The sequence below is a fragment of the Punctularia strigosozonata genome, assembly GCF_000264995.1.
Source record: "Punctularia strigosozonata HHB-11173 SS5 unplaced genomic scaffold PUNSTscaffold_1, whole genome shotgun sequence".
NCBI classification, from domain to species: Eukaryota; Fungi; Basidiomycota; class Agaricomycetes; order Corticiales; family Punctulariaceae; genus Punctularia; species Punctularia strigosozonata.
The window spans coordinates 3,348,079-3,372,090 of NW_006767433.1; the positions used below are offsets into that span (position 1 = coordinate 3,348,079).

The window sequence follows — 24,012 nt, forward strand, 5'->3', positions numbered from 1 at the left end:
CACATAACGAGGACCACTCGCATTGTCAACGTTCACAGACCACACCACTGCTTCCTCCGTTTTGTCAATCACCATGGCCTTCGTGAAGCGTTCCCAGCTCGACTACATCCTCCAAAACAGGTCGCTCATCGCAGCGCATATGGAGAAGCACCAAACTCTCTGGCAGACGAGAGATAACGAGGGGGAGCCAAGCACCCGGTCAAATATACGCGTCTATGTTCGCGTGCGGCCTCTCTTAGCTCACGACATCGACAAAGGATGTTTCTCGCTGGCCGCTGTGCAGCCTCCGCAGACCATCCACTTTACCCACCCTACACTAACTTGGAACGGGGGTCGATTCGGCACCAATACGTACGAAGCCGACCGCGTCTTCTCTTCCGACGATAGCAATGACGCGGTGTGGAATGGGCTCGACCTGAACGCGGTCATCAAGGACTCCTTTGCAATGGGCGGGAAGGAGACTTATGTTCTTGCCTACGGGCAAACAGGGTGCGGAAAGACTTTCACCTGCACAGCGTACGTGTTTCGTACATTTTAGTAGCCCCGATCATAGCAATAATCGGAGGTTCACAGAGTCGAGGGTAAGGTCGTCGCACCATATGCGTGCGTTGCCACTCACCATCTTCTCTAGAGAAAATCACAGACGCCCTCTTTCCTGCAGGGAAGTCGGAAACTGTCAAGATAATGATCTCTGCCTTCGAAATTCGGGGACAGAACTCCTATGATTTACTCTCCGAACCAGCATTCGCCCCCGTGAGGATCGTTAGCGCCAGAACGTCCGATGTGCCGTACCCTGGTCTCACTGAGCACTCTGCCAACTCCACCGAAGAGCTTGCCGACCTGGTCAAGGCTGCCGGCACTCTCAGAACGACTCGGAGTACGATGAAGAACGACACTAGTAGTCGGTGAGCTCCGATGTCGTCTGCAGCAAGTGAATGTCGTACTGAGGCTCATGCAGTTCTGGCGCTATGTAGCTCGCATTCTATCATGCGCTTCCGGATCATGCATGACGATGGCCAATCTTCCAGCATAGTGGTTACTGACCTTGCAGGTACTCCGAAAGCTGGACTATGGTCGCGATGATCCACCCAAGACGTGTTTAGGTTCGGAGCGTGGAAGCACACAAAGCCAAAACTCGGACCCCGAACGCGTCAAAGAGGCTATCGAGATCAACAAGTCACTCTCTGCACTGAAAGACTGCATCCGTGCTCGCATATCTCCGTCAAGCTCTCGCGTACCATGGCGCGAAAGCAAGCTCACTATGGTATTACAACGTGCATTCGAGAGTTCCCAACCGACCGGGCCATGTAACCAAAACGCCCACTTATACGTTCTTGCGTGCGTGAGCCCGAGCGCAGCCGACTGTGAGGACACAGTCAACACGCTGAACTACGTCACCCCATTCCGAGTGTGTAACTCTCAATTTCACTTACTACTATCACTAATCGAGTTCAGCTGAGCGGAAAGGACGCTTTGGAGGCAGCTATAACTTCCAAGAGCTTGGGCGTCGCCATCTTGGACGATCCTCGAGCATGGGACCATGAAACCAGCAAGGTGCGCACCTATCCCTCGCAAAGCTCCTTTGGCTGATACCGACCTTTTCAAGGCATGGATCACCCGCAATCTGCCCAAGTTTGCCCCTGTTCTGCCAAGGATACTTTCGCCGAAGGACACGTTACTGACTCTGAACGACATGTCCGCTGCAGAGCTATCAACGAGGATATCTATTCCGGAGAAACCGGGATCCGTCGAAGCCCGGGTTGTTTCACAAGCGAAGGCTATCGTGCCGAGCTATCAGACCGAGCTACAGCGATTATTGGCGAATGCGGTGTCCTCGACCTTGTCAGCAGGGTCTAAAGGCCAGAAGGCCAGTATCCGGGTTCTCGGAAGCACCGGTCATGACGCTCGAGAGAGAGCGCTGAAAGCGATCGATGGTCGGGATCCAAATGCAAGAGAGACCGGTTTGGTTACGAGGATTGATATGAATGGGACTGTTTCGTCCAAAAAGCCGATTTAGTGGTTCATTCGAAGGCTGTGTTGCAGGTAGATCGGATCGGGAGGCTGTTAGATAATAGATTACAACAAAGCCTCTTTCCACTCTCTTGACGAGGACTTGCTTCTGCTCGAGCTATGGCTGCGATCACGATTAGCTACGTCCTGCATCCACCCACAGACAGCAAATCACTACCTGCCGACTCTGGTCGTTCCGAACAAAGCTCGGATTATCCTTCGGGGCTCACGGCGTCCAGAGCCTATTCCTTTCCCGTGGTGATCGCAGCGTCATCAAACAATACAACTGCTTACTATTCCTCTCTGCGGCAAACACTGCTGGAGGCGAAAAACATCGCTGGGAAGGAGCTGACAGAGTGGAAGGATGTGGTAGGGAACAGGGAACTATGGAGGGCTGCTGCTGATGACGAAGATGACGACGAGGAGGAAAGCTCGTAGACCATGAAATTGTAGGTATGGTGTCGCATGCGCATCTTGGTAGCGATAGATGGCTAACGCGGCTGCGACGTCCGTCTAGGTTGTGCTACGAAAACCTGAGTTCCGAAATCGCCTACTGTGTACTATGCTCAACCCTCCGGTTCGGCGTGACTATAACAGTGGTGTATACGTTCCTCGAACGGAACACGCATGTCCGCTTTGTATGTTCAAGTAGGGATGTATACTTGATGTGTACGTATGCACAAGATCATCGGTTGCGTATATCGAAGTGTGGCAATCAGGTACCATGTTACAGCTGTTCCGGACGATAATCAGAAAGTCGCGTCGTTCTTTTCGCGACGCGGCGACGATTGCGGCGGCAACGTACTGTAGTTTTACGACCTTATGTTCGTCCCCTGTCCCCATGGCTTCATGAACTGAACCTAAAATGACAAGTTGTCCCCTGTCCCCTCACCTGCCGGACGTCCGTAACTAAGTGTGGGAAAATAATGCTTTGACTGTGGAAAACACAAATGTGATGTATATCACTTCAGGACCAACGGGCCGGGTCAAAATGAACTTCCCACGGATAGTTGAACTAACGTGTCCCTGTCCCCCTTCTACAAACCTGAACATAAGGTCGTAAAACTACAGTACTGTAAGGTGAACGGAGTGGGACCGGCGCTTGGCGCCCCGCCTCCGACCCGCCTCATCACGTGACTGACCTCTGTTCGGCCTTGCGACCTGTGGAATTATTCAATGGCAATGCAGCAAGTGGCGGCAGCCACGAGCCCTTTCTCCACCCTTGACTCGCTGACACGATGTTGTCCTGGGTGAGAAACGCACGAGCCCGTACGGGCAGGTCCGACCGTGTAACCATGCCATTCCCCGTTTACTATGACCGATCCAAGACTCATCGACGGCCCAGTCTGCCAAAACGCTACTACCGCTACGTCGGCGCAGCACTGATCGCCGCTGGACTTCTCTGGTTTTACCTCGTCCGGTCTGTGCTCTCTGATGGACAAATATCCGTTGCGGCTGCAGAAAGAGCTGGAAGGCCACCGCCATTATACCTGGATTACCACCAGAGGGAATTGCAACTTCCCCAACATAGTCAGGACCTGCCCCCTCCCGACGACAAGGATAGAAAGTACTTCTATAATGCGAACCATGCGCACGGTGAGTTCTCTCTCTCCTCAGCATCTACGTGTGCCGCGCGTCGCCTCGCAATCACCCCGTCCCCATTCCTCTTAGTCTCTGATACGCCGAGGATCATTGGCACATGATGGTTGGTTTTCGAGAACCCAAGTGCCCTCAGCCAAGGTCGATTACGATGCAACTAGCCTTATTAATCGCATCCATTAGGCAGTGGCTGGGGAAACATCCTGCAAGAGATGTTCATGACGACCTACCTCGCGTACTCCGCCCAAAGATCGTACGTACGTTTTTGAATTCGTGGCCAGGTTATATGATCTCATCGCTCTGACAAAGCTTCGTGTTCACAAATTATACCTGGAACAAGGACGGGTCCGCTTACTCTACCTTCGACAACGGGAGGAAAATTCCCTCTCAGATCCCGTTGAGCGCCCTCATCACTGGACCGATGGTGGGAGGGCCCATGCCTATCGGATCGAACGCGCCTCGGTTCGTGAAGAAAGAATGGTTTGACAAGGTTTGCCCCAAGGCTGAGCGTACCATCATCCGGACTGAGGACGTGACCAACGGACTGTCCGATGCCTCAGGCCAAGAAACCCTTGAGGCCTGGGTGAAGAAACTCGACTCATTGCCGGATAGATGCATAGAGATCGCTGAGGATTCCATACAAGTCTTCTCCATATGGTTCGTTGTCCGCTGCTGCTATCGGCAAGCTATCTCACGTTCTGCAGGTTGTTCGGCTCCCCGCGCATCCTCGATATTTTCCCGGGTCTCTCCAAATCTCCCATAATGGCCAACTTCGGGTGGTCATCCCTGATCACCTCTATCTATGCCAACAACCGCCAACTCTTTGAACCTAATACGGAGCAGCGTGTGCTATCCTGGTTCGGTTCTGCCTCATCGGCAGCGAACGTTGATCAGAAAGCGATGATCCCCGGCCTTCTCGTCCTTCACATCCGGCGTGGCGACTTCGAGGGTCATTGCCGTAACCTCGCCGTATGGAATTCGGGGTTCAATGGGTTCAACTCCTTCCCTGAGTTACCGGATCACTTTACTCCTGCCCCTTGGCATGAGTGGTCTGAGACAAGGCCCGAACACTACGATCTGTTCCTACCCCATTGTTTCCCAAGCATCGACGAAATCGTGGAGAAAGTGCAGCACATCCGGAAGACCTCGGCGGGCAAGGGTCTGCGGAACGTCTTCATTATGACCAACGGTGCTACGGAGTGGGTTGCGGAATTGAAGCAGGCAATGCGATTGGCAGCGCCCTGGGAAAAGATCGCGAGTAGCCGGGATATGGAGTTGACCTGGGAGCAAAAGTTTGTCGCGCAGGCCGCGGACATGCTCATTGGCCAGAAGGCACAGGTGTTCGTTGGGAACGGGGTGCGTGCCTATCCTCTCCGTACAATGCAGTTTGCCTCCTGATCAACCCATCCTAGTTCTCAAGCCTTACTTCCAATATTGTCATGCTGCGAATGGCCCATGGTTTTGCTCCTGAGAGCACTCGGTTGTGGTAGCATATATGCTTACCAAGCTCATGACCGGCCCACACCTCTTTAGTTTAGATCAAGTATATTCATGATGACAGACACGTTAGTACTGAGCAGTTGACGATAATAGTACCATTTTCCTCGCATGCATCTTGCGCCCCTCGCCTTCATAGTGACAATAAGCGCTGCTAGCTTATCCTGCGGGGCACGCGCGCAGTACTATCCATCTGTCCCTTCAACACAGCCATGAAGCCCACTCAGCACCTTCCGGCTGGCGAGCAGCGCTTGAGAAGATGTGTAGCAACACATTCACTGCTCGTAAGTGAAAGTCGCCGGACTGCGCTTTCCAGCAACCAGCGGCAAGCCTTAGAGGGCGCACCAACAACAAAGCTTCAGGTAATGTCGGAGGGCGAGCGGTCCGATGATGTTCTTTGACTTGTACTGCATAGACCACCAGCACGACGACGCAGTCTAAGTGCTGACCGAAAGACAAGCTGAGGCTGATCACCCTCGCCGGGCATCCACAAGGACCGCGAACATAGGCATGATTACGCTCCGTACGACGATGCGCTGAAGAAAAGTGAGGGGAAAAGGTCTGGCGAGGGCAAGAAGAACCGAGATCTCCTCAAAAGGAACCGGAGGTATTGCGCGCCACAGGGGCGAGCCGTATTCTTCAGCCTGAAGGCAAACTGGATTTTTTATACTGATAATCACGTTTCGACGGCTTCGTATGTTTGGGAAGCACTGACCTCTGTAGCTGCAATGAATGTACTATACCTGTGCATGAATGCGACGACCTGATCACTCCTTGGATGGTTCGAAGATAGCGGATCATAATCATGCACATATGTATCATACATGGAGGGCAGCTACGCAAGCTCATGCGGTAGCAGCATTTTTCTTCTTCCCCCGAACCTTCTTAGGCGGTGTGGGCTTGGGTTCCTTCTGCGCGGACAGCAGAGCCGAAACGCGGGCGACAGCGGCCTATCATCAATCCGTCAGTCAGAAACGTGTCATACAAAACGACAAGAATGACGACGAGATAAAAGAAAGGAACAAGGGACCAAAACATTGGAGTACGAATGGATAACGAATGAGCACGAATAAATATATAATGATGAATGTCATCGCCACATCGTCGGTCATCGCGTAGAGCAAACTGAGCGGGAACGATAGCGTAGGGCGAGATACTCTGGGCGGTTTGATCGGCCGCCCAAAGCCGGATTGCTCTCGCAGACATGTCCACGCCCGGCCTTCCTGAAGTATATCCAGCGGGTTCTAGCTGTCTGCGACAATTTGTCGAGTTTCCACATGACAACAGCAAATCACGGGAGAGAGACTCAGTAATTAGAGAGACAACGCTGCTTACTGTACGAAGGTCAGGCCTGTAGCCGCGCTTCGCGTAGCTTGCAGCAACACCAGTAGCGCGGCGAGGACCCGAACGGCTACGGATAGTGGAGGTAGCGAAACCAGGCTTGACCTGGTGCCTGCTTGCGCTCTTCTTGCGGTGCACGATGGTGACCGTAGAGTTGTTATCAAAAACGTGGAGGGTCTGGGCATAGACATGAATATAGAATCGAGATACAGCACATATGAAATGCAGGAAAGCCCACCTTCGAGTTAGCCAACCCGGAGTACTTGTGCGAGTGCAGGTTCAGCAAATTGCCCTAGGATACGTTTGTCGGCATCAACGGTAAAGCAGAACCAAAGGAAACATACCGGCTCCTTTGAAAATATCGGACCCTCCGGCACACGCTTAACGACGAAAGAGTTGCCACCCTGACGTGAAGTCATTAGCACGTTATGACTTATGTTGATAAACAACCCAATATCTTGGTACTTACGCGGAGGAGAAGCCATTCGAGATCGGTGGACATTTTGTTGTATGTCTAAGGTCGTCGTCGGTGGCCCAGAGGGGGATGGGATTGAGGGCGTGGTAAAAGGTGGCACAAGTCCTGTACAGCTGAGATTGTACCTTTCCGGCCATCATACACACTTTGCGTCGATTTCGCTTGTTACCAGTAATGCGACTATCTCTTCCACTGGCCTATGGGTTACCCTCCCAGGGGGACGACGCCGATGTAATTTACTGGGCTCAAGACACTGACGGAGCGTCGCACCGAATACGTCACTTATATTCCATCCGACAGGGATACCGCTGTGACAATGCATCAGCTATGAAACTTGTATGCTATATACATGGCTGTGATGCAATCAACATATTCTGCTGCACTTGCAATTCCTGCCACGCTAGCGGAAAAATCCGGGATTGAACATCGAACTCCGGACACGTTTGCGTTCGAGGAATTCTGACTAGCAAAAAGTCGGCACCGGATTCAATAGTCCTACTGAAGTACTCATGGTCGTCTTTCCCCAAATCCTGCGATGATCTGGTCACCTTCAAGACATAGATGTCGTTGGCCGTCTCCGAGTTGCCTGGCCTGCACGTTCGTCCGGAGATATCGGAAGTACAGTACTTATGATGCAAAGCCACCATCCCCACGACGTAATCGCTGAAACGCGACGGCACGATCAACCTGCTCATTGCTGTCAGTGATGATAGCCATCTGTGCGTGGCTCTCAGCAAAATTTTGCCGTTAGCGCGGCCCTTCCTCGGGGAACACGTTATGGACCTTCTATTGTGCCACGGGCCACTGCTATTGAGTCTACAAATCGCGCTCAGAGGGCGTAGGGGAGTCCACGAACCCGCCCTTCACTGATCACCCCGTCGCGTTGCCCAACATGGCGGGACCTTGGCCCGTCTCCCGCACTGCTAGTTCTAGCTCGTCGTCCTCACAGGAATCCACGACGCTGTCGAACATAGCCTCAGCGTCCTCGTTGCCGGCGACGAGAAGTGCAACACCGTCGAGCAGCGCATCTTCCCCAGTCGGTAGGGTCAAGAGGTCTATCACTGGTGATATCCTCGTTATGACATGGTCGCGACCGAAGGACGTCCCTGAGTGTACGTATGACTTCTGCTGGCGGCCATTACCATACTCATGGACACACAGACATTCATTATACCGACGAAGGGCGAAAAGCATACTGCAATGTCTGCCAAAAGCAGATTCGCATGGAGGTGCACTGGTGGAAGGACACCGGTGTAGGTGCACACCTGGGAAGATGGAGGCACCGCACGAACGAGCGGCACTGGCTCGCAAAGGAGGATATTCGCAAAGCGCAACAAGCATGGGCAGCTAAAGGCGTGTCCGATCACAAGAACCCAACTTACCTGCAGCGGGCTGCATGATGTTTTGACCGCGATGTGACAGCGTCGTGATAGCGACGTTGGTTCGTCAAATCGCAGTGACTCGATATTGCGCAGGCGTATCGGTGAAGATTGGCACTAACGGACGATAGTAGACGTACGAAATACATAGAGCAACAATGACAGATAGCAACTTTACATGGTAATATAAAATTCGGACTCATTGGTATGATGGTCAAGGGGCTGGTGGCAATCGGGAAGTTGAATCCGATGCTTCGGTCTGACGGACGCTATGATATCCTTCATCAGGCTGCCAGCGGTGGGCAATCGCAAGGTGAATATTGGCCAAAATTAGAGCGGCCCTAGGGCGACGAGGTGTCTGGTCAACATTTGTCCATCATGTCGACGTGTACAGCTCACCATTCCGCCCAAGTAAAGATACGAAGGGCTTTCAAGAACCGGCAATATCGCCACTCGCCCCTATGAACAGTTATCGTCGTCATTCAGATTTTCATGGCGTGCAACATGACACACCAGCATTCGCGAGGATTCGCCGTCAAGGACAACGCTCCAAAAGTCCAAATCACAAATGGTATCACAATTCTTATAACCAGGATCATGCATATTTGACGTCGACGACAATGCGCAGGCACTTACGAACAGACATTCGCGGCAAAGACTGCACGCTGGCTGATTCTGGGTATTCCAAGGGAGTTGCCCTTGTAGTACGTGAGGTAAATGAGGTTGGAGAGCAGTGTGCATAGCGATGTCCACATGATCGGACGGATGACATCCAGCGTATCCTCGCTGGGCATTCGGTCAGGATCGGAGGTATACACCCCTACGAGGGAGATGGAAAGGCCAAGCTGCGTAAACATGTTCAGAATTTCAGTAGCATCTCCAGCGGGATGGGCATGTGAACGTACGTCGATGATGGCAAACATAAGAACCAAGGCGAGCATTGCTGGATGTGCAGCAACGTACAACATCTCGCGGCCCTTGACGGGCAGGGCTGGAAGGACTTGCGCAAGTGGTTTAAGGGTCTCCATATCCGCGTGTGACGGTGGCAGAATGGGTGCCCTCGTTAGGGGACCGCCTGTAGATGCCTGAAGCCCCGGGTGATACGGACAAGTCGATAGGCACGAACTGGGTAACGCGTTAGACGAAGGTCGCCGGGGACAGGTCGTGACGCCGGTCCCACAGCTTCAGCCACCTTCCTGTCATTCTCGTACTTCTGTAGCACGCTTTCCGCCCTTGCAAGAGCACCGATTTGGTTTCACTTTCCCTTCCAAATGGTCGATGTGATAAGGAGCTCTAGTTTGCACCCGGCCGGAATTGTACCCCATAGCTAGCGCATCGTCTATACTACCTCGATACGACGTGTCAAGACTACCCATTCTACATCGCCATGCTCAAATCTGCAACGCTGCTCTGTTCTGCGGCAGCGTTCTGTACCGCAGCGTCTCTCAATGTGTCTACGGGACTGGGCCATTTCCTCGGCTCGCGCAATCAGTCTACAACCATCGAATCGTGGCTCGGAATACGCTTTGCTACTCCCCCCATTGGCGATCTGCGTTTCCGTGCGCCCGTCAGGGTCCCCGACGACATCTCATCGGTACATAACGCGACCAGCTTCGGCAATGCTTGTCCTCAGATTCCGAGCACGTCTCTGGGCGCCCCGCAGGCGGAAGACTGTCTATTCTTGAATGTAAGGGCTATGTGACGGCAACTTAAGCGGGCCACTGAAACCTCCACAGATATTTCGTCCCTCAGGTGTTCATCAGACAATAGCTGGGCTCCCGGTACTGGTTTGGTTCTACGTGAGAGCATCGCAGATGTTTTATCTTGCAACCAATAATCCATTATTTCCAGGGAGGCGCCTATACCCATGGAGCCGCATCGGATCCATCTTTCGATGCTACCGGTGAGCTCGTTCCAAGTTTGGATCTCCATAGGTTCTGAGCACGGTACAGCCATGATTCAGCGCAGTGTTGATATAGGCAAACCTATCTTGTTCGTATCCGTGTAAGTCAACACAGCGATCAGCGGGTATATCTCAGCCTTCATCTCGCCAAGCAGGAATTACCGCGTCAATACATTTGGCTTCGTTAGTGATTCAAGTGATCCATTTGGGCTCGTTCATATGCCTGTACGATCTGTAGCTTGCGAGTCGACACGTTCCTGCTCAGGATCTCAACGCCGGCTTGCAAGATCAAATTGCAGCCCTTGACTTTGTCAAGGAAAACATCGGCGCTTTTGGGGGCGATCCTGACAAGGTGACGATTTGGGGACAGGTAATGTCACAGAACACATGGAATATCAGTCTGTTCGAGCTTGCTTTAGTCTGCAGGGGCTGGTAGCGTCTCAGCACACATTTTATATCCTGCAAATAGGACGCTGTTTCGAGGGGGTATGGCGAACTCTCCGACAGGGCCCTTGTAGGTATCCATCTGACTTCGATGACAACGCTGATTCGATATGGTATCAGCAAAAGCTCTCCGTTCGCATTCCAGTATGACGAGCCGGGAAAGCCATATGCCCTCCTCACTTCCGTGCTGGGATGTCCCTCTGACGGCCGGTCATTCGGGTGTCTGCAGCAGGTGCCGTTTGAGGTAGGTTAAGGTGCACATCTCGCATGGCCGTTGTGTCTGATTCGGCGTTGCAGCTTCTGCGAAATGTCAGCAACACTATGATCAGCAACACACTGAACGGCCAGCTCTGGGAGCCTGTTGTTGGTCCACCTGGTAGCCTCGTTCCAGAACGGGAATCGGCACGGATCGCCAGCGGGCATTTCCTTCACGTGCCATATCTCGCCGGCACGAACAACAATGAAGGAACGTTCTTCACAAGCTCGGTTCGCAATATCACTCATCAAGCATCCGAAGAGGCCGCCCTCTTCGACAACTATGTCGCACGCCTTGTGTTGGATAACCGTACGATCACCCAACCCATCCTGGACGAGTTCCGTCGCTTGTATCCAGCCAACGGCACAAATAATGGGGCTCCGTTCGAGACCGGCGATTCGTTGTTCGACAGGGTAGAAGCATGGTACACAGACAACATGTTCCTTGCGCCGCGCAGACTCTTCTTTGATGCAGCGGCTGGCAAGCAGAATTTATACGGCTATTTCTTTAAAGAGTTGATTCCTGGGAATGATCCGAGTCTTGGAGGTAAGGCGGATGGTCAATCTAACCTCATCACTGCTGATGTTGTCGTTTCTACAGTGACACACGCCATTGAGCTGCAACTCCTGTTCGGTCGTCTTACGGTGGCTCCCAGCGAGGCCGAATTTGCTCTGAATTTCACAGACGCGTATCTGAATTTCGTAAACGATCTGATACCCGGACGTGCGTCGCCAATATAGTCCTTCTATAAGCGTAACTGATGCGTGATATGCGACGCCGTAGCGTCCTGGCCCCGCTTTACAACCAATTCGCGGAAGGTGCTGCAGTGGACGAAGGGCAATATTACGCCCATCGCGGATGGTCAGTTGGCACGGCTTCATCTGTTGTGCATCGTCTGATACCATCATAGATTGGAATCTCGAACGCACGGGATATCTGGCATCACCCTTAGTCCTTGATGCATTCGAGAAGTAGGTGGCGGCAGATCGCATACAGGAGATATCTTACAGACAATGGACGTGCAATGACGGGGCCCGAAGAGCGGCACGCTCGATACATTCGTGATCACTGCTCATACACGCGACCTGAAAACAAGGCGCATCTGCCATAGTGTGCAGACACATGACTTCGGATATCGGAGAGCTTCACCGAACGCACGATTGTCTGCCCGCATTTGTAACAAAAGTGTCTGACACGGTACATGTGTTAATGAAGAGAAACACAATAAAGACTATGACTAACGTGTTACATCCCGCTGACATGCACTGAGACGGTTCCCGCAGTTCAACGACTGCTTTGTTGCTGAGGGAGAGTTCGATCCACGTACCGTCATATGGTTGCATCCTTGTGTCTTCTCAACCGGAGTGCTACAGCCTGCAGGAGAAACGAGGTGTTTAAGTTCCGAAACCCTGGCGACGGGCATAGATGATGTCTGACCAGGGCAATGCTTCCACCCTCGTCGGTCCATGAGATCGTTCAGTTCTGAAGTACCGTCGCATGAATGCACAGAGGTGGCAATATCCACTTCACGAGAGCAGTCCTTGCACCACAAATAATTGCATGTGGGCAATGGGCATACTATCAGCTTCGCTTCTTCGTATTCGCGACGATCGACGAACACGGACTTGCTGCATCTAACGGAATTTGCGTGGGATCAACTCCGATGATCGCCACACGGTTAATCATACGCACTTGCGGCAATGGAGTAAGATGGAGAAGCTTGCCATTTGCAACTCAACGTACGTCTCATACTCTTTCTCCGTGATACCAACAGTATGCGCGATGTCGTCGTTCAGAGCTGCCCTATGTCAGTACACGTAATCAGCCAGCAGTTGAGGGCTCACTTCCGGGGTCGCGTCTGTCTTTTTCCGTCAAGCAAACGGGACATAGGATTGGGAACCGCTGTTCTCCAAGCTTGGATTGAAGATAAAGACGCAGGCACTCCCGACAGAACAGATGACCGCACGGATCGATTCGAGAGAGTGCGAAGGTGGATTGTGTCTCAAGACAGATCCCGCAATCGAAGGAGCCGGGATCCCCCGCTTTCAGTTCCTCAAACTGGGAGATCAGCTGAATATGCTCCTCCTCATATTCGCGCTGTTTATCTGCAGCGATGCGAGCATCTTCCAAGTCCTGTGCTTCAAACTCTCTCCTGAGTTGGTCCGCCAATGCGGCGTCATCCAGAGTGGGACGGGCGGGCGGTAGTGCAGTGGAAGGAAGACCGTCTTTCGTCTCCGCACTCCTGCGAAGAGCCGCTGCGTATGATTTATCGTTCATTTCAGAATCTCTTGCCTTGCCTTTCGACGTCGAGTTGCTCGCGTTTGATGACGATGCTCCGTGAAATGGGGGCGAGGGTGATTTTTCCCGATGATGATTGTAGACGTCGGCAGGACGCAGATTCCACGGTAGCCAGCTCTGCTGGCGCTGACGCCGTTCGTCTTGTAAGTTCTCTACCTCGGACTCCAGACGAACGACGTCAGCGGTGAGATTATTGACGGTGGCTTGAAGGGACTGGCACTCGTCCTGCGCCTGGGCGATGCCCACCTTCAGCTGTAGTTGTGTGACGGTGGATCTTGCGATGGCATCGAACCATTCATCTGGCAGAGGCGACACTCGCTTCGCACAGAAGACATGTGCGGAGCATTGCCCGAACAATTGGACCTCCCACTGCAGCGATGTATCCTCTAGCAAGCGTGCATCCACTCGGAATAAACCTGCCAGGTAGGAGCCAACGGCCTGGGCAGATGGAAGAAAGATAAAAGCGGCACCAGTGGGGTGGCTTGGGCGTGTATGGGAGTCGAATACCGCATACCGATCTTCGGCATTAGGGCGGACCAAGCGAAGGGCGACCACAATCTCAGGAGTACGAGTGACAACGACGGCGAAGGAGAGCGTGGGCAGCATCTGGCATGATTTCCTGGTGAAGACATCATCAGTGTACGAACCGAGCAAGGATGGGACCTCGCGCGTACTTGAGGAGAGTTGTGAATTCGCGTGAGTCGGGTACGAAGTAAGTCACTGATCTCTGGGTCAACGTCGTGGAGAACAGCGGTCCCTCAAAGATCGTATCGACGTCCAAGTGAGCGGAATCCTTCCATAGCGTGCAGATGCCGAGAATTTCCTGCTCGATAGGTCGTCAGAATCGGTATGGCCGGGACAGAGCTGCGGGTGTGGCTAGACAGGGCTAGACGCGACCGTACCTCGAACGTCCTTCTCTCAATCATGTCCAGCAGAAGACTCACACCCTGTGTGCCTTCGCGCTCCCGACCGAGGACGACCCGAGCACAGTTCAACGCGGCCAGGCCACATGAAGACGCCCCTCCTGCACTGTTGTACTGGCTGCAATGAGGGCACGAGACGATCTCTGTCTCTCCGGCGAGGATGCGCCTGACGATGAGCTCGTCGTTCTGCGGGCGCTGCTGGGCCCGGGAGGACTCTGCAGGATCCATGTTGGCGTAGGCAGGATATCTGGGTGTCATGGAACACCTGCTGGTGAACTTATCATTGTCTCGGATGCTATCGCGGATCGCTATTGGCGTTGCCTGACCTGCAAGGAATCCTCAGGCCTGCGGCTCGCAGCCACGATCTGCCAGGCCTGGTCCTGGCCTATTGACGGACATTGTACGTATAGCCTTTGGCTAGATGCAAATGGGGGGACATGTTCTGGGGTCCAAACGCTGTCTTATAATTCCTTCCTGACTTCGTTGGGCGGCCTGATAGCCATATGGAGCGGGGCTCGGTCCCCCCCTTTACTTATCGATTGGGACATTGACCAGCCCTCGCACCGTCCTTCTTTCGCGGGACGCTCGAAGCCTCATATACTCACCTCTCTGCGAGTCAGCGGGCAAGGGGCGTGCTAGACGCTCTCAATCCCGTCCATCTCTCGATATGGACTCGAGCTGGACACCTTCCAACGTGTTTCGCGATCCCGACTCCTTCATGGAGCCCGCCGATGACTCAGACGATGATTTGTATGCAGATGCTATGGACGCCGACATTGCCTATCAGTCGGTTTGTCGACCCCGCCATGCTCTACGTTTGAATCCTCACTGACGTGTTGAATGTAGCCGCTCGGTCAGTCTGTGCCCGTCAACATGGACGTCGACGCTGCTCCTCAAGGAGCTACGTCTTCGGACACGGCACCGATCCCCATCGAAATCGAGGCAGCCCAGCACCAACAAGCAGGTGGAACGCTTCCCATGCCTGAATTACAGGCCCAGCCTGAGGAGCTGCCTACAGTCATTGGTCCTGAACAGACCAAGCCTTCCGCAACTGCGCCCACGCTGGACCTCATGTACTCCGTCAAGGGTCTCTACAGGATCTTGGATCTGATCAACGAACAAGGAAGCGGCGGCCTCGGTCCGTATTACTTTCTCGTATCAGGTTACGATTCTGACGCCAATACTTCCAGTGGATAAGATCATAATCGCTCAGGACTCGCTTGGATGCTTCATCAACGACATCTCATCCGGCGCATATACGTCGCTGACCAAAGTCAAATTCTCCGCGCTCGATCAAGTCCATCTGCAACCAATCGGCGTGTATGGTAGCAAATCGGAGATTGTCAAGTTCTTGCGGTTCAAAAACGTCATCGATGATTCGACGTGAGTCTTTATGATGGTGTTCATCTCGTTCCTTCCCTCACAACGAACAGTGCCACTTTACTCGCGTCCGTTGATGACTCGGCTACGGCTCGTCCAATGCTACGCTCGGGTCTATATTTCCTTCGTTCTCAAGAAGCCAACCATCCGAACAAGCTGTACGTCATCTATTGGCCCGAGGACAGCACATGGGACGATGCAGCGATATCGTCTGTAAGCCGTAACCGGATCACGTTCATGCGGTATGTCCAGCAGGCGTATCGGTCGCTCCTTGGCTCACGCCCACTCAGCTACCTTACAAAGATCGCGGATCAGATTGTTGCGCTCATATCTCCGCATCATGCGCAAGACTTTGTTTGGCGTGATAGGCTGCCGGGCACAGAAGCCCCTCCAGTTGAACTAGACGACGATGAAAGCGATCGTCTTTTTTCCTTTGAGGTTGCGAAGACTTTTGAACAGGACGAAGACGTAACAGCGCGGCCCGGCTTCACAGTACGCTGTCCCGACATTCTCGCCACGGCGAAGTGCGAAATCCCACCGGCAGCCTCTTCACCCTCAAATAGCTGTTCCCCATGCCCAACTATCCATACTTCTGACGACCTTCTTGGAAGTGACTGCAGCCGTCTTCAGCCCCGTTTACTGTCAGGAGAAGCATCCTGCGGCATTCTCTCGGTGGAGTATGTACCACCTGCTCACAGGAAAGATGTGTTCGTCGAAAAATGCAACGCATTCCGTCTCAACCAACTGATGTAAATACATATTCTGTCTTGTGTTTGACAAACGTTGATTAATTATCTACCGCCAGCGAACACGAATCCATTAAGCTCGGCGACCAACTCACCGACTCATCCTTAGTCGTGCTCTTGGAAAATGGTCTGGAGAAACGCTCGCCGAAGCCCTGCGCGTCGCTGAAGAAGCGTTTGGCGGACTTGCAGGAGAAGAAAAAGACAGAGATTCGTGATGAGGTAAAGAGCATGCAAGATGATCTTCATAAGGACGATGCCAAGCTGTGTTCTGCGATATCTTTATCGCTCATCGCTGTGTTGGCAAAGAAGTTCCCGTAAGTCACGTCCGGCAGACTCCCAGTTGAGCCCACTTCTTATGACCATTTCTTGAACCGGTTTCCCTATGCAGATCATTGATGAGGGATGATGACGCGGAGCTTGACGGTACCTCTGTGCTGGCTAACTTGGACACATGGACTGGTGCTTCCACGTATCAAGGTGCGTTACAGGTGCTCAGCTCATCTTGCTTACGATTCAATTGGACCGCGGTCCACAGATTTTCTGAACCCAATCATGGAACGATGGCCATTCATCCATCGGCTACTGGAAGACTTGCCGTCGGACAGAGCGTTGCGTTCGATCGCAAGCAAGACATTCAAGACGAACAAGGAGCGGTTGCTCTTGTTGCATCTTCTCCTCGCAGAAAAACCGGACGTGCAATCGACCAGCCAATGGACCAGTATAGTGCCTACAACCATCGATGGAGATTTTCGACTTGCGATGGAGTCTTTGGGACCGATTCCGGTTTCATCTGGACACGGCAACGAAAAGAGCTGGTGGTCGAAGATTTCGAAATTCGGTTGGCCCGGCGCAACTCGTTCCACCAACACGTTCGATATCAGACGTTTTGCAGCGGATGTTCAGGATGATATATTCCTGATGGAGCTACCCCGCCTAGTGGATCTTGAGCCTACACTTGCTTCCATGGCAGCCGATACTATTGCAGAAGCGCAGGAGTTCTTGCGCTCCAAGGTCGCGGACAAGTCCAAGACGATTTGCGCGCGCATCAGAGCTCAACAAGAGAATGATCTCAAAGATGCGATCAGGGCGGCAGCGAATGCGCGTCATGGTGAAGCTGTCCGAGGGGCATACAGCATCTTTCGAAACAACTTTAAGGATCGGCTGATCAAAGACTCTGATATGTGTGTCATTTCCTGAACATGCGATAACGAGTTCTCACAGCATCATTGTCCATAGGAAAACCATGGTCATTCACGATGTTTCTCCTCAGAAGCTGGGGTGGGGTACGTCGGGTATGTCACAGGCGCTTCGTCGGCAATAAGCTATTCTTTTCATCTACTTCGTTACAGAGCACTTTGAAATCAGGGGCGAGTACAGGTATACGACAGACCCTGTGCTCCAGTACACCTGCTACCTGTTCCAGCTTTCCCAATCCGATCGCCATCAGTTGTCTTTCGATGCACTCTTTATCCCTTCGCCACAGCTCCACCCACGCTCTGCGTTGTCGTTCAGGCTTCCTGTCCACCATCGTATACTGTGAGTGTCCTTACACGGACATCGATCTATGTACTGAAGTCATTGGTTATAGTCACATCCAATTGCTTCAGGAGATGAGATGCCTTCTCATCGTCGACGATAGCAAGGGGGGAATACACGTATATCTGGAGAAACTGGAATCCCTCGACAAGTGTGTGGATCGCCGAGCTGCGAAGAAGACGTGGCATCGCGACAAGATCGGCGGTGACTTCGTGATAGCTTTCGATGAGACAAGACGCACGCTAGCTGTGTGTGGGAAGAAGAGCGTAAGTGCAGTGCACGATTAACGATAATCAGAATGCCAACTGTCGGCGTTTTCCCAGCCTGATCTCAACCTGCACATTTTCATCTTTGATGACAAGTATACTTCACTCCAAGGTGTCGGCTCTATGATCAAACTTCAGCCTTGGTTTGACGAGACAACCTCGATCTCCCACATGGTTTATGTGCTCGGCAGTGAGGAACTGCTTTTCATCGATGGCTTAGCGCGGGCACGAATATTCTCACTTGTAACTCAGCAATTCAGGTGACCGTCCCACTGTATTTACCAATACCAGCTGACATGTCCCAATATCTACAGACCTGCGTCCGTGCAGCTACCGCGCGACCCGACACATGTTCTTTCCTCCCCAGATGGCTCTTGCTTCATTGCATCCGAGCTACATGACCACAAGACAATCTTCAGAGCATATCATTGGTCAACCTTTGGCTCTACTTGTGGAATACAAATTGAGGTCCCAGAGTTTCCACCTGCGGGCAACCATGTCATGACATCGATAGGTTCCAAAACAAGCATACATCTCGTATACATGGATGTCGCAGGAAGCTGCTGCAAATCAGTTGCACTCCATATCACCCGAAGAGTTACCGAGTTCATGTTCCAGGAGAAGGGTGCACAACAGATGCAGGAAGGAAAATCCTCGATCACCTCTCACAACTGTCTCGTTGAATGCCATGCGGATGTTTGGAAGCGCTTTCCTGTTATGCCTGCAGTTCAAAGGCGCACAATCACACCTGCTTCCTCACGTGCGCCTCGATCAATCTGTTTTGTTACAGATCGGGACTATTCGCAATTCCTCCCGCATTTCAAGGATCTCATAGCTGATTTCGAGCGCACGACGCGCAAGCCTGGCAGCGCGGAGCTCAATGATGTTCACATATCCGCACTCGACTTTGACTCCTTCTGCACGCAGGAGTTATTATCCCAATCCTCATTTCTCACTGGTGAATGGCTGGTAGACCTCATCTGTCTTATCCCGATCCACATTGCGGTGACCAAAGACAACCGGTTCGTGCCCCTCAAGGATGGTGTATGGTCTGCGCAGCTGGAGCGGTCCCTTCTCGGTGCCACTGTTGATCAAATCATCGATCAGTGCGTTCGTATTCTGGTCTTCTGCATACGTTTTCTCACAGGATCATAGTTTATCTTTTGGTTGGTATGAAAGTTTGTTCCAGTCGTATATGGCAAGCAAGGTACGGCACACGCCGCTTTACGAGTAATCGGCTGAACCTGTTGTTGCAGCCGGTGAAAGTAGTCTCGTCAATGGGTATTAGCACCCGATTATAATCCAAACAACCTGTATCACTCACTCTGGAACAGGTGAACAATCTGTCGGGAAGAGCTTTGCTCTTAATCATCTAGCAGATACGTCCTTTGCCGGCTCCGCAATGCGCACCACCGAGGGCACGTAAAGTCTGAGAAAGTTGCTCAAGGCTAAAGCTCATTGCATAATCAGGTGTATGGTTATCTGCAACACCGACTGAAAATGAGATCATCGTCACCCTTGACTTCGAAGGTGAGTATTGTCAATAACTCAATGCCAGCCCTGAAAACTCGTGTACTGCAGGGGTACACAGTATCGAACGTTCTGCGCAAGAGGATACACTTCTCGTCCTCTTCAACACCGCAATCTCTAACTTGGTAAGCTTAACTTCGAGTGCCTTCACGTTGGTATCGTGGTCCTGATTCCTCTTGAAGGTTCTTTTCCGCAACAATTTTGCATTATCCCGAGATATTACTGGGCTTTTTCATTCTTTCCAAGCTTCGTCGTCCGTTCTAGACCCTTCTGCTAACCCTTCGCTCTTTCAATCAATGCTTGTGATCATCATCAAGGTAAGTTATCACAAGTTATCGTGGTATCATCATGGCTTGACTGGCAACCCCTAGGACGTGGTTGACTCTGATAAGAAGGAGATCACGAAGGAGTCAGCATCCTGTTCTCAAGTTATAATCAACCCTCACACTATCTTCCGTTGCAGATTCAGTTTGAAGTTTAGAGATATTGTACAGGAAGAACAGGGCTCCAACTTCATCTCACGCTTGCACGCCGGTCATCTAACTATTGTCCCTTGGCCTGTCATTGAATCAAGACAATTCTATGCTCTCTTTCCCGCAATCAAGAGGATGCTTGACAAGCAGCAGACCACGCACGCTAGTGGGGCCATATTTTTGCAGACTCTGAAGACATTGATGGCGAAACTCAAGGTGGTGATTTTATACACATGTAAGATCAATAACACTCATGTTTTGCCATCCAAAGGCGAATGACTGGGGGGCCATGTCCCGTGAGTCGTGTTAGGGTTCTCCTATGCCATTCCATCGTCGAGCAACTTCACAGAGAACCTCGCTGCACACCGAGTGAAACTACTTGGATCTGTCCTTCCTAAAGCCCTCGAGTATGGTGCCAACGAGATAGAGCCAGATATCGATCCTCTCAGGGTCAGCAGACGATCCGGGCAATTTATTGCTGATACTGACCAGCTCTAAGGACTTGGACTCGAACATGCCCATAGGAGCACCAGACACTCAAGCTCGGTTTGCCTCGCTGCTACCGAACTCAGTAAACCAGGCAGCGGAGCGGGAGAGAATCCTTGGTAGACTCCGTTCGTCCTGGGATCTTTATGGAACGCGGCAACATGCGGAAGATAGCGATTGGTTGTCGCAGCTCAACGCGTACCTCGAGCATACAGTGGATCTCCGTGTACAACATGTTCAAGCTTGGTTATCTACGAACACAACAAGGCTTCCGGTAGCGGATGCTAACGTGGACAGCTTACGCCGCAGCTTCGACAGCATGGTCATCGACCTCAGAGCCAGTACTCAACTGTGTGGGATCCAATGCTCCACTTGCAGCTTGTACTGCCTTCGCCTTCGTCACCATACTGGGGATCATGACTGTCAGACATCACATCAGTGCATCCACACATGCCAGTTCGTCGAAGAATGCTCCAACCAGGAGAAATGCGGTCTTCCGTATGCCATGTCCTTGCATATTCTGTGCACTATCCCTGACATACACCAACTTAGTGCGGGGCATTCAGGAAGACATGTGTGAGTTCACAAACATCGGAGTCGCTCCGTCCATCCAACGCCAGCCCCTGTTTGACACACTCTCACAGCTGCGATATCAAATCTCATCTTTGCGGCCGACCCTGTGCATTGTCCGGTCGGCGTGGTTGCCTAGATCACTGTTCCAAGGTATGCATTGTCTTCTATATAACCTCCAAGCTTATCCATGCATCCAGGTCGTGAATCATGACGATGGCGAGCACTTATGTGAAGCGCGAGTGCATGAATGTGGACAAGTGAGTGGCAGCCTGTCGAAGGCCGTCATCTCTAACACCACTTTCTCAGCCTTGTAGCCTGATCGACGTTAGAGCAGAAGACGGAAGCCTTCACACTTGCCGCGAAACCTGCCGAATCCCGAGGTGATACAGTGGCCACACCAGCGAACGCAATCATAATGTTAACGGGGTTCTCACAGCCATGACGAGCATGTGATCCATGTTTGCGCGAAGACGTCATGCCCAATTCGCTGCCAACTATGCCGCAGACTTTGTGCTAGCGACGACCACCTACATGGTCTTGATGAAGATGCACAACATCTCTGCGGGTGCGTGTCGTCTCATCCGGTTCATCACTAAGCCTGCAACACCATGTTTACAGGCAAGAACATGCGTGTAGTGCATTATGCTCTGCAGATGGCATTTGTCACATTGAGACTGCACCGCAGTCGATAGAAGCGACATTCACCGGGACCCATCAAACATTCCAGTACACGAAGGCAAGTAATTCACTACACGAACGTGTGCGCTATACATAATTTCTCTAACTATTTAACCAACAGTACTCGCAAGGAAGGTCATCTGATACTCTCGACCTTTTCATCGGCTGAGTGTTGCATTGGTAGTGAGCAAGCGCCTTCGATGTGTCATAGCGATCCGTCCGGGTGCCACCACTCACCCTGGCCCACATTGCCATAGTATTGATTCAGACGTCTTTCATTACTGCGAGAACAGGTACAGCAGTTTTGCGCTCCCCTCCGTTGCCTATCAAACATCTCCTCCAGATGCGAGAACTGCGGATATTTTTGCACCTTAGTTCGTGGTATGTTGAGGTTCAGATGTTGCATATATCGTCGATGACCAGGCATGTCCATCAGGTCACACTCAGCAGGAGCACGAGACCAGCCACGGCTCAATGTCGAGGACTCGTTGGACAATTGACGGACAAGATGGGGCAGCGGTGGAGCTCGATGGGCGCAAGTTTGGTCGCAGCGACGAAGGTGCTCCTTTGCTGGTTTGTATCTCGGTTGCTATCTGACTCCCACCGCCGGAAGCTAATCTCCTACTAGTGCTCTATGGTATGCCGCAGTATGGGTCGCCATGTTCACGTTGATTACTGTCGCTCTGGACCCGGTGAACGTTGCTCTGGCCCAGAATTACAGCACATCTCAGCGCAGATGCTTCCGAATCCTAGCAAAGCCAAAGACTGGATTAGTCATAGCCTCTTTTGGAGGCGCTTGGGTCAGTGGCAGTAAATAACTCAGTGATGCATTTATCTTTTTACTAAACGATTTTGCGACCAGGTTTCAAAGGTACATGGTAATATGATATAACCGCGATCAACACTCATGATCACAACCCACCTATAGATCCATACTCTCGTGAAGATCAGACACACTTTGGAAAATGGTGAGTTTCGAGGGCCTGTATCGCGTTGGAACGCTGAAGTGCTGTGTAGCGATGCTATGTGTTCAGGTGGGCATACTTGTATCAAGTGGTGGATATATGACCGATACTCGTGTTACCAGGAGGCGAACATGCGGCAACTTCGACCAATCCAGCGCAGCCATCTTTCTGTACCTTGCCGATCTTCCATGCACCTCATAACAGAGATCAAATGCCATCAGGAGCTGTCGGTTATATTTCTGGGGATGGTCATTTGTTTTCTTGCAGGAATCCTAGCGTAATGAAGTCTGCTTTCCACGTGTGAGTGCTTTCGCGACAAGCTCATCGCGGCCAACATAACGATTATTGTCAGGATCTTCGTCATTGATAGGTGATTTCAAAGATGTCATATATATCTGTATGCTGATGGATATAATGTAGATCGGGATCGATGAGTGCTGGCGATCGTCGGCCACTTTCAGGGACGCCTGTCACTGCGAATATTGCGAGCCGCTGCAACAATAGGCTGGGGGCAGTCTATTCCGCGCTTCATGCATTCTGGCAGTCGCGACACTCTATCGCGACTGGGCAAGGCTTGGCAGCGAATATAAACCGCCGAGACTCGTATACAGTGGTTCTATTTGACCATGAGGTCAACAGCGTACTACGGAACGATTTCACGAGCACCCCCGACGTTCTGCTTAACACCGTTCTACGTCATGAAGCAAGGGGTGGTACGAACTTCACCGCCGCGCTTGCTACGGCACAGGCAGAGATGGAGGCTAGTTGGAGTACAGAGCGGTGTGTAGCCATTCGTATTGTCATTATCTCGCTGACCCCGAGTGCCCTCAAGAAACCCTGTGATCATCTTCCTTTCCGACGGCGAATGTAACGTTGCGGATAGCGCGATCCGCGACCTCTGCCGTAGGGCCGTGGTTCTTGGGTACGTGCAAATTCCCTTCAGCGATGATTTTCCTGGCGTGTATTCAATGGCGTACAGCAAAGCACTTTCATTCCATGCGGTATCTTTTGGACAAGACAACGGTATCCTTAGGCGCATGTCTCAAGTAGCCACGGAAGTGCAGAACGGCGCTCCACAAGACCCACTGCATCCTCATGTTCCGTGCTCCTTTGCTCAAGCGCTTGACTCCGTAAGTCTTTCTCTTGGATGTGTCTCAAACACACGGTTTACGCTTGTTCGATAGGTTCGTCTGGCAGAGACTTTCTTAGGGATCGCGGAATCTATGCGCAAAACTCGCGGAGCTCTGTTGCAGA

General features: G+C 52.0%; 9 protein-coding genes across 9 annotated transcripts; 6 read left to right on the forward strand and 3 right to left on the reverse strand.

Moving 5' to 3' along the window:
- Window positions 1-73: 73 nt before the first annotated feature.
- Window positions 74-2,068, forward strand: PUNSTDRAFT_140619 (P-loop containing nucleoside triphosphate hydrolase protein; the record flags this gene model as incomplete). The annotated part of the gene is made up of 7 exons (XM_007379149.1): window positions 74-516; window positions 574-581; window positions 632-905; window positions 975-1,051; window positions 1,104-1,408; window positions 1,456-1,554; window positions 1,607-2,068. The coding sequence occupies 7 exons, from the start codon at window positions 74-76 to the stop codon at window positions 2,015-2,017; spliced, it is 1,617 nt and encodes a 538-aa protein (XP_007379211.1). The 3' UTR covers window positions 2,018-2,068.
- Window positions 2,069-2,130: 62 nt separating this feature from the next.
- Window positions 2,131-2,729, forward strand: PUNSTDRAFT_140620 (uncharacterized protein; the record flags this gene model as incomplete). The annotated part of the gene is made up of 2 exons (XM_007379150.1): window positions 2,131-2,463; window positions 2,528-2,729. The coding sequence occupies one exon, from the start codon at window positions 2,131-2,133 to the stop codon at window positions 2,446-2,448; it is 318 nt and encodes a 105-aa protein (XP_007379212.1). The 3' UTR covers window positions 2,449-2,463; window positions 2,528-2,729.
- A 555-nt stretch (window positions 2,730-3,284) lies between these two features.
- PUNSTDRAFT_49122 (uncharacterized protein) lies at window positions 3,285-5,214 on the forward strand. The gene is made up of 4 exons (XM_007379151.1): window positions 3,285-3,862; window positions 3,919-4,266; window positions 4,314-4,965; window positions 5,022-5,214. Exons 1-4 carry the CDS (start codon window positions 3,822-3,824, stop codon window positions 5,097-5,099), a joined length of 1,119 nt encoding a protein of 372 aa, XP_007379213.1. The 5' UTR covers window positions 3,285-3,821; the 3' UTR covers window positions 5,100-5,214.
- Window positions 5,215-5,890: 676 nt separating this feature from the next.
- PUNSTDRAFT_49123 (ribosomal protein L28e) lies at window positions 5,891-6,985 on the reverse strand. The gene is made up of 5 exons (XM_007379152.1): window positions 6,917-6,985; window positions 6,792-6,851; window positions 6,686-6,739; window positions 6,442-6,624; window positions 5,891-6,056 (listed from the first exon to the last, which is right to left on the reverse strand). The coding sequence occupies exons 1-5, from the start codon at window positions 6,947-6,949 to the stop codon at window positions 5,952-5,954; spliced, it is 435 nt and encodes a 144-aa protein (XP_007379214.1). The 5' UTR covers window positions 6,950-6,985; the 3' UTR covers window positions 5,891-5,951.
- Window positions 6,986-7,814: 829 nt separating this feature from the next.
- Window positions 7,815-8,322, forward strand: PUNSTDRAFT_129934 (uncharacterized protein; the record flags this gene model as incomplete). Its single annotated transcript, XM_007379153.1, has 2 exons — window positions 7,815-8,034; window positions 8,084-8,322. 2 exons carry the CDS (start codon window positions 7,815-7,817, stop codon window positions 8,320-8,322), a joined length of 459 nt encoding a protein of 152 aa, XP_007379215.1.
- Window positions 8,323-8,933: 611 nt separating this feature from the next.
- Window positions 8,934-9,329, reverse strand: PUNSTDRAFT_129935 (uncharacterized protein; the record flags this gene model as incomplete). The annotated part of the gene is made up of 2 exons (XM_007379154.1): window positions 8,934-9,146; window positions 9,207-9,329. 2 exons carry the CDS (start codon window positions 9,327-9,329, stop codon window positions 8,934-8,936), a joined length of 336 nt encoding a protein of 111 aa, XP_007379216.1.
- A 359-nt stretch (window positions 9,330-9,688) lies between these two features.
- PUNSTDRAFT_59752 (alpha/beta-hydrolase) lies at window positions 9,689-11,879 on the forward strand (the record flags this gene model as incomplete). Its single annotated transcript, XM_007379155.1, has 12 exons — window positions 9,689-9,988; window positions 10,038-10,100; window positions 10,153-10,204; window positions 10,254-10,305; window positions 10,360-10,387; window positions 10,443-10,574; window positions 10,624-10,718; window positions 10,769-10,892; window positions 10,946-11,450; window positions 11,505-11,627; window positions 11,688-11,765; window positions 11,815-11,879. The coding sequence occupies 12 exons, from the start codon at window positions 9,689-9,691 to the stop codon at window positions 11,877-11,879; spliced, it is 1,617 nt and encodes a 538-aa protein (XP_007379217.1).
- A 90-nt stretch (window positions 11,880-11,969) lies between these two features.
- Window positions 11,970-13,659, reverse strand: PUNSTDRAFT_96055 (uncharacterized protein; the record flags this gene model as incomplete). Its single annotated transcript, XM_007379156.1, has 6 exons — window positions 12,749-13,659; window positions 12,597-12,702; window positions 12,342-12,538; window positions 12,232-12,278; window positions 12,147-12,169; window positions 11,970-12,093 (listed from the first exon to the last, which is right to left on the reverse strand). The coding sequence occupies exons 1-6, from the start codon at window positions 13,179-13,181 to the stop codon at window positions 11,970-11,972; spliced, it is 930 nt and encodes a 309-aa protein (XP_007379218.1). The 5' UTR covers window positions 13,182-13,659.
- A 1,133-nt stretch (window positions 13,660-14,792) lies between these two features.
- PUNSTDRAFT_41556 (uncharacterized protein) lies at window positions 14,793-23,942 on the forward strand (the record flags this gene model as incomplete). The annotated part of the gene is given in 36 exon segments (XM_007379157.1): window positions 14,793-14,915; window positions 14,972-15,263; window positions 15,316-15,508; window positions 15,559-15,997; window positions 16,136-16,254; window positions 16,311-16,565; window positions 16,640-16,728; window positions 16,787-17,432; window positions 17,488-17,534; window positions 17,601-17,787; window positions 17,840-18,053; window positions 18,111-18,313; window positions 18,368-18,813; window positions 18,844-19,159; window positions 19,201-19,223; window positions 19,243-19,260; window positions 19,524-19,583; window positions 19,635-19,708; window positions 19,766-19,900; window positions 19,955-19,992; window positions 20,047-20,291; window positions 20,367-20,506; window positions 20,556-21,118; window positions 21,187-21,265; window positions 21,313-21,372; window positions 21,422-21,495; window positions 21,586-21,680; window positions 21,769-21,875; window positions 22,217-22,352; window positions 22,442-22,593; window positions 22,656-22,671; window positions 22,722-22,761; window positions 23,026-23,058; window positions 23,179-23,538; window positions 23,591-23,680; window positions 23,738-23,942. 36 exon segments carry the CDS (start codon window positions 14,793-14,795, stop codon window positions 23,940-23,942), a joined length of 6,312 nt encoding a protein of 2,103 aa, XP_007379219.1.
- Window positions 23,943-24,012: the final 70 nt, after the last annotated feature.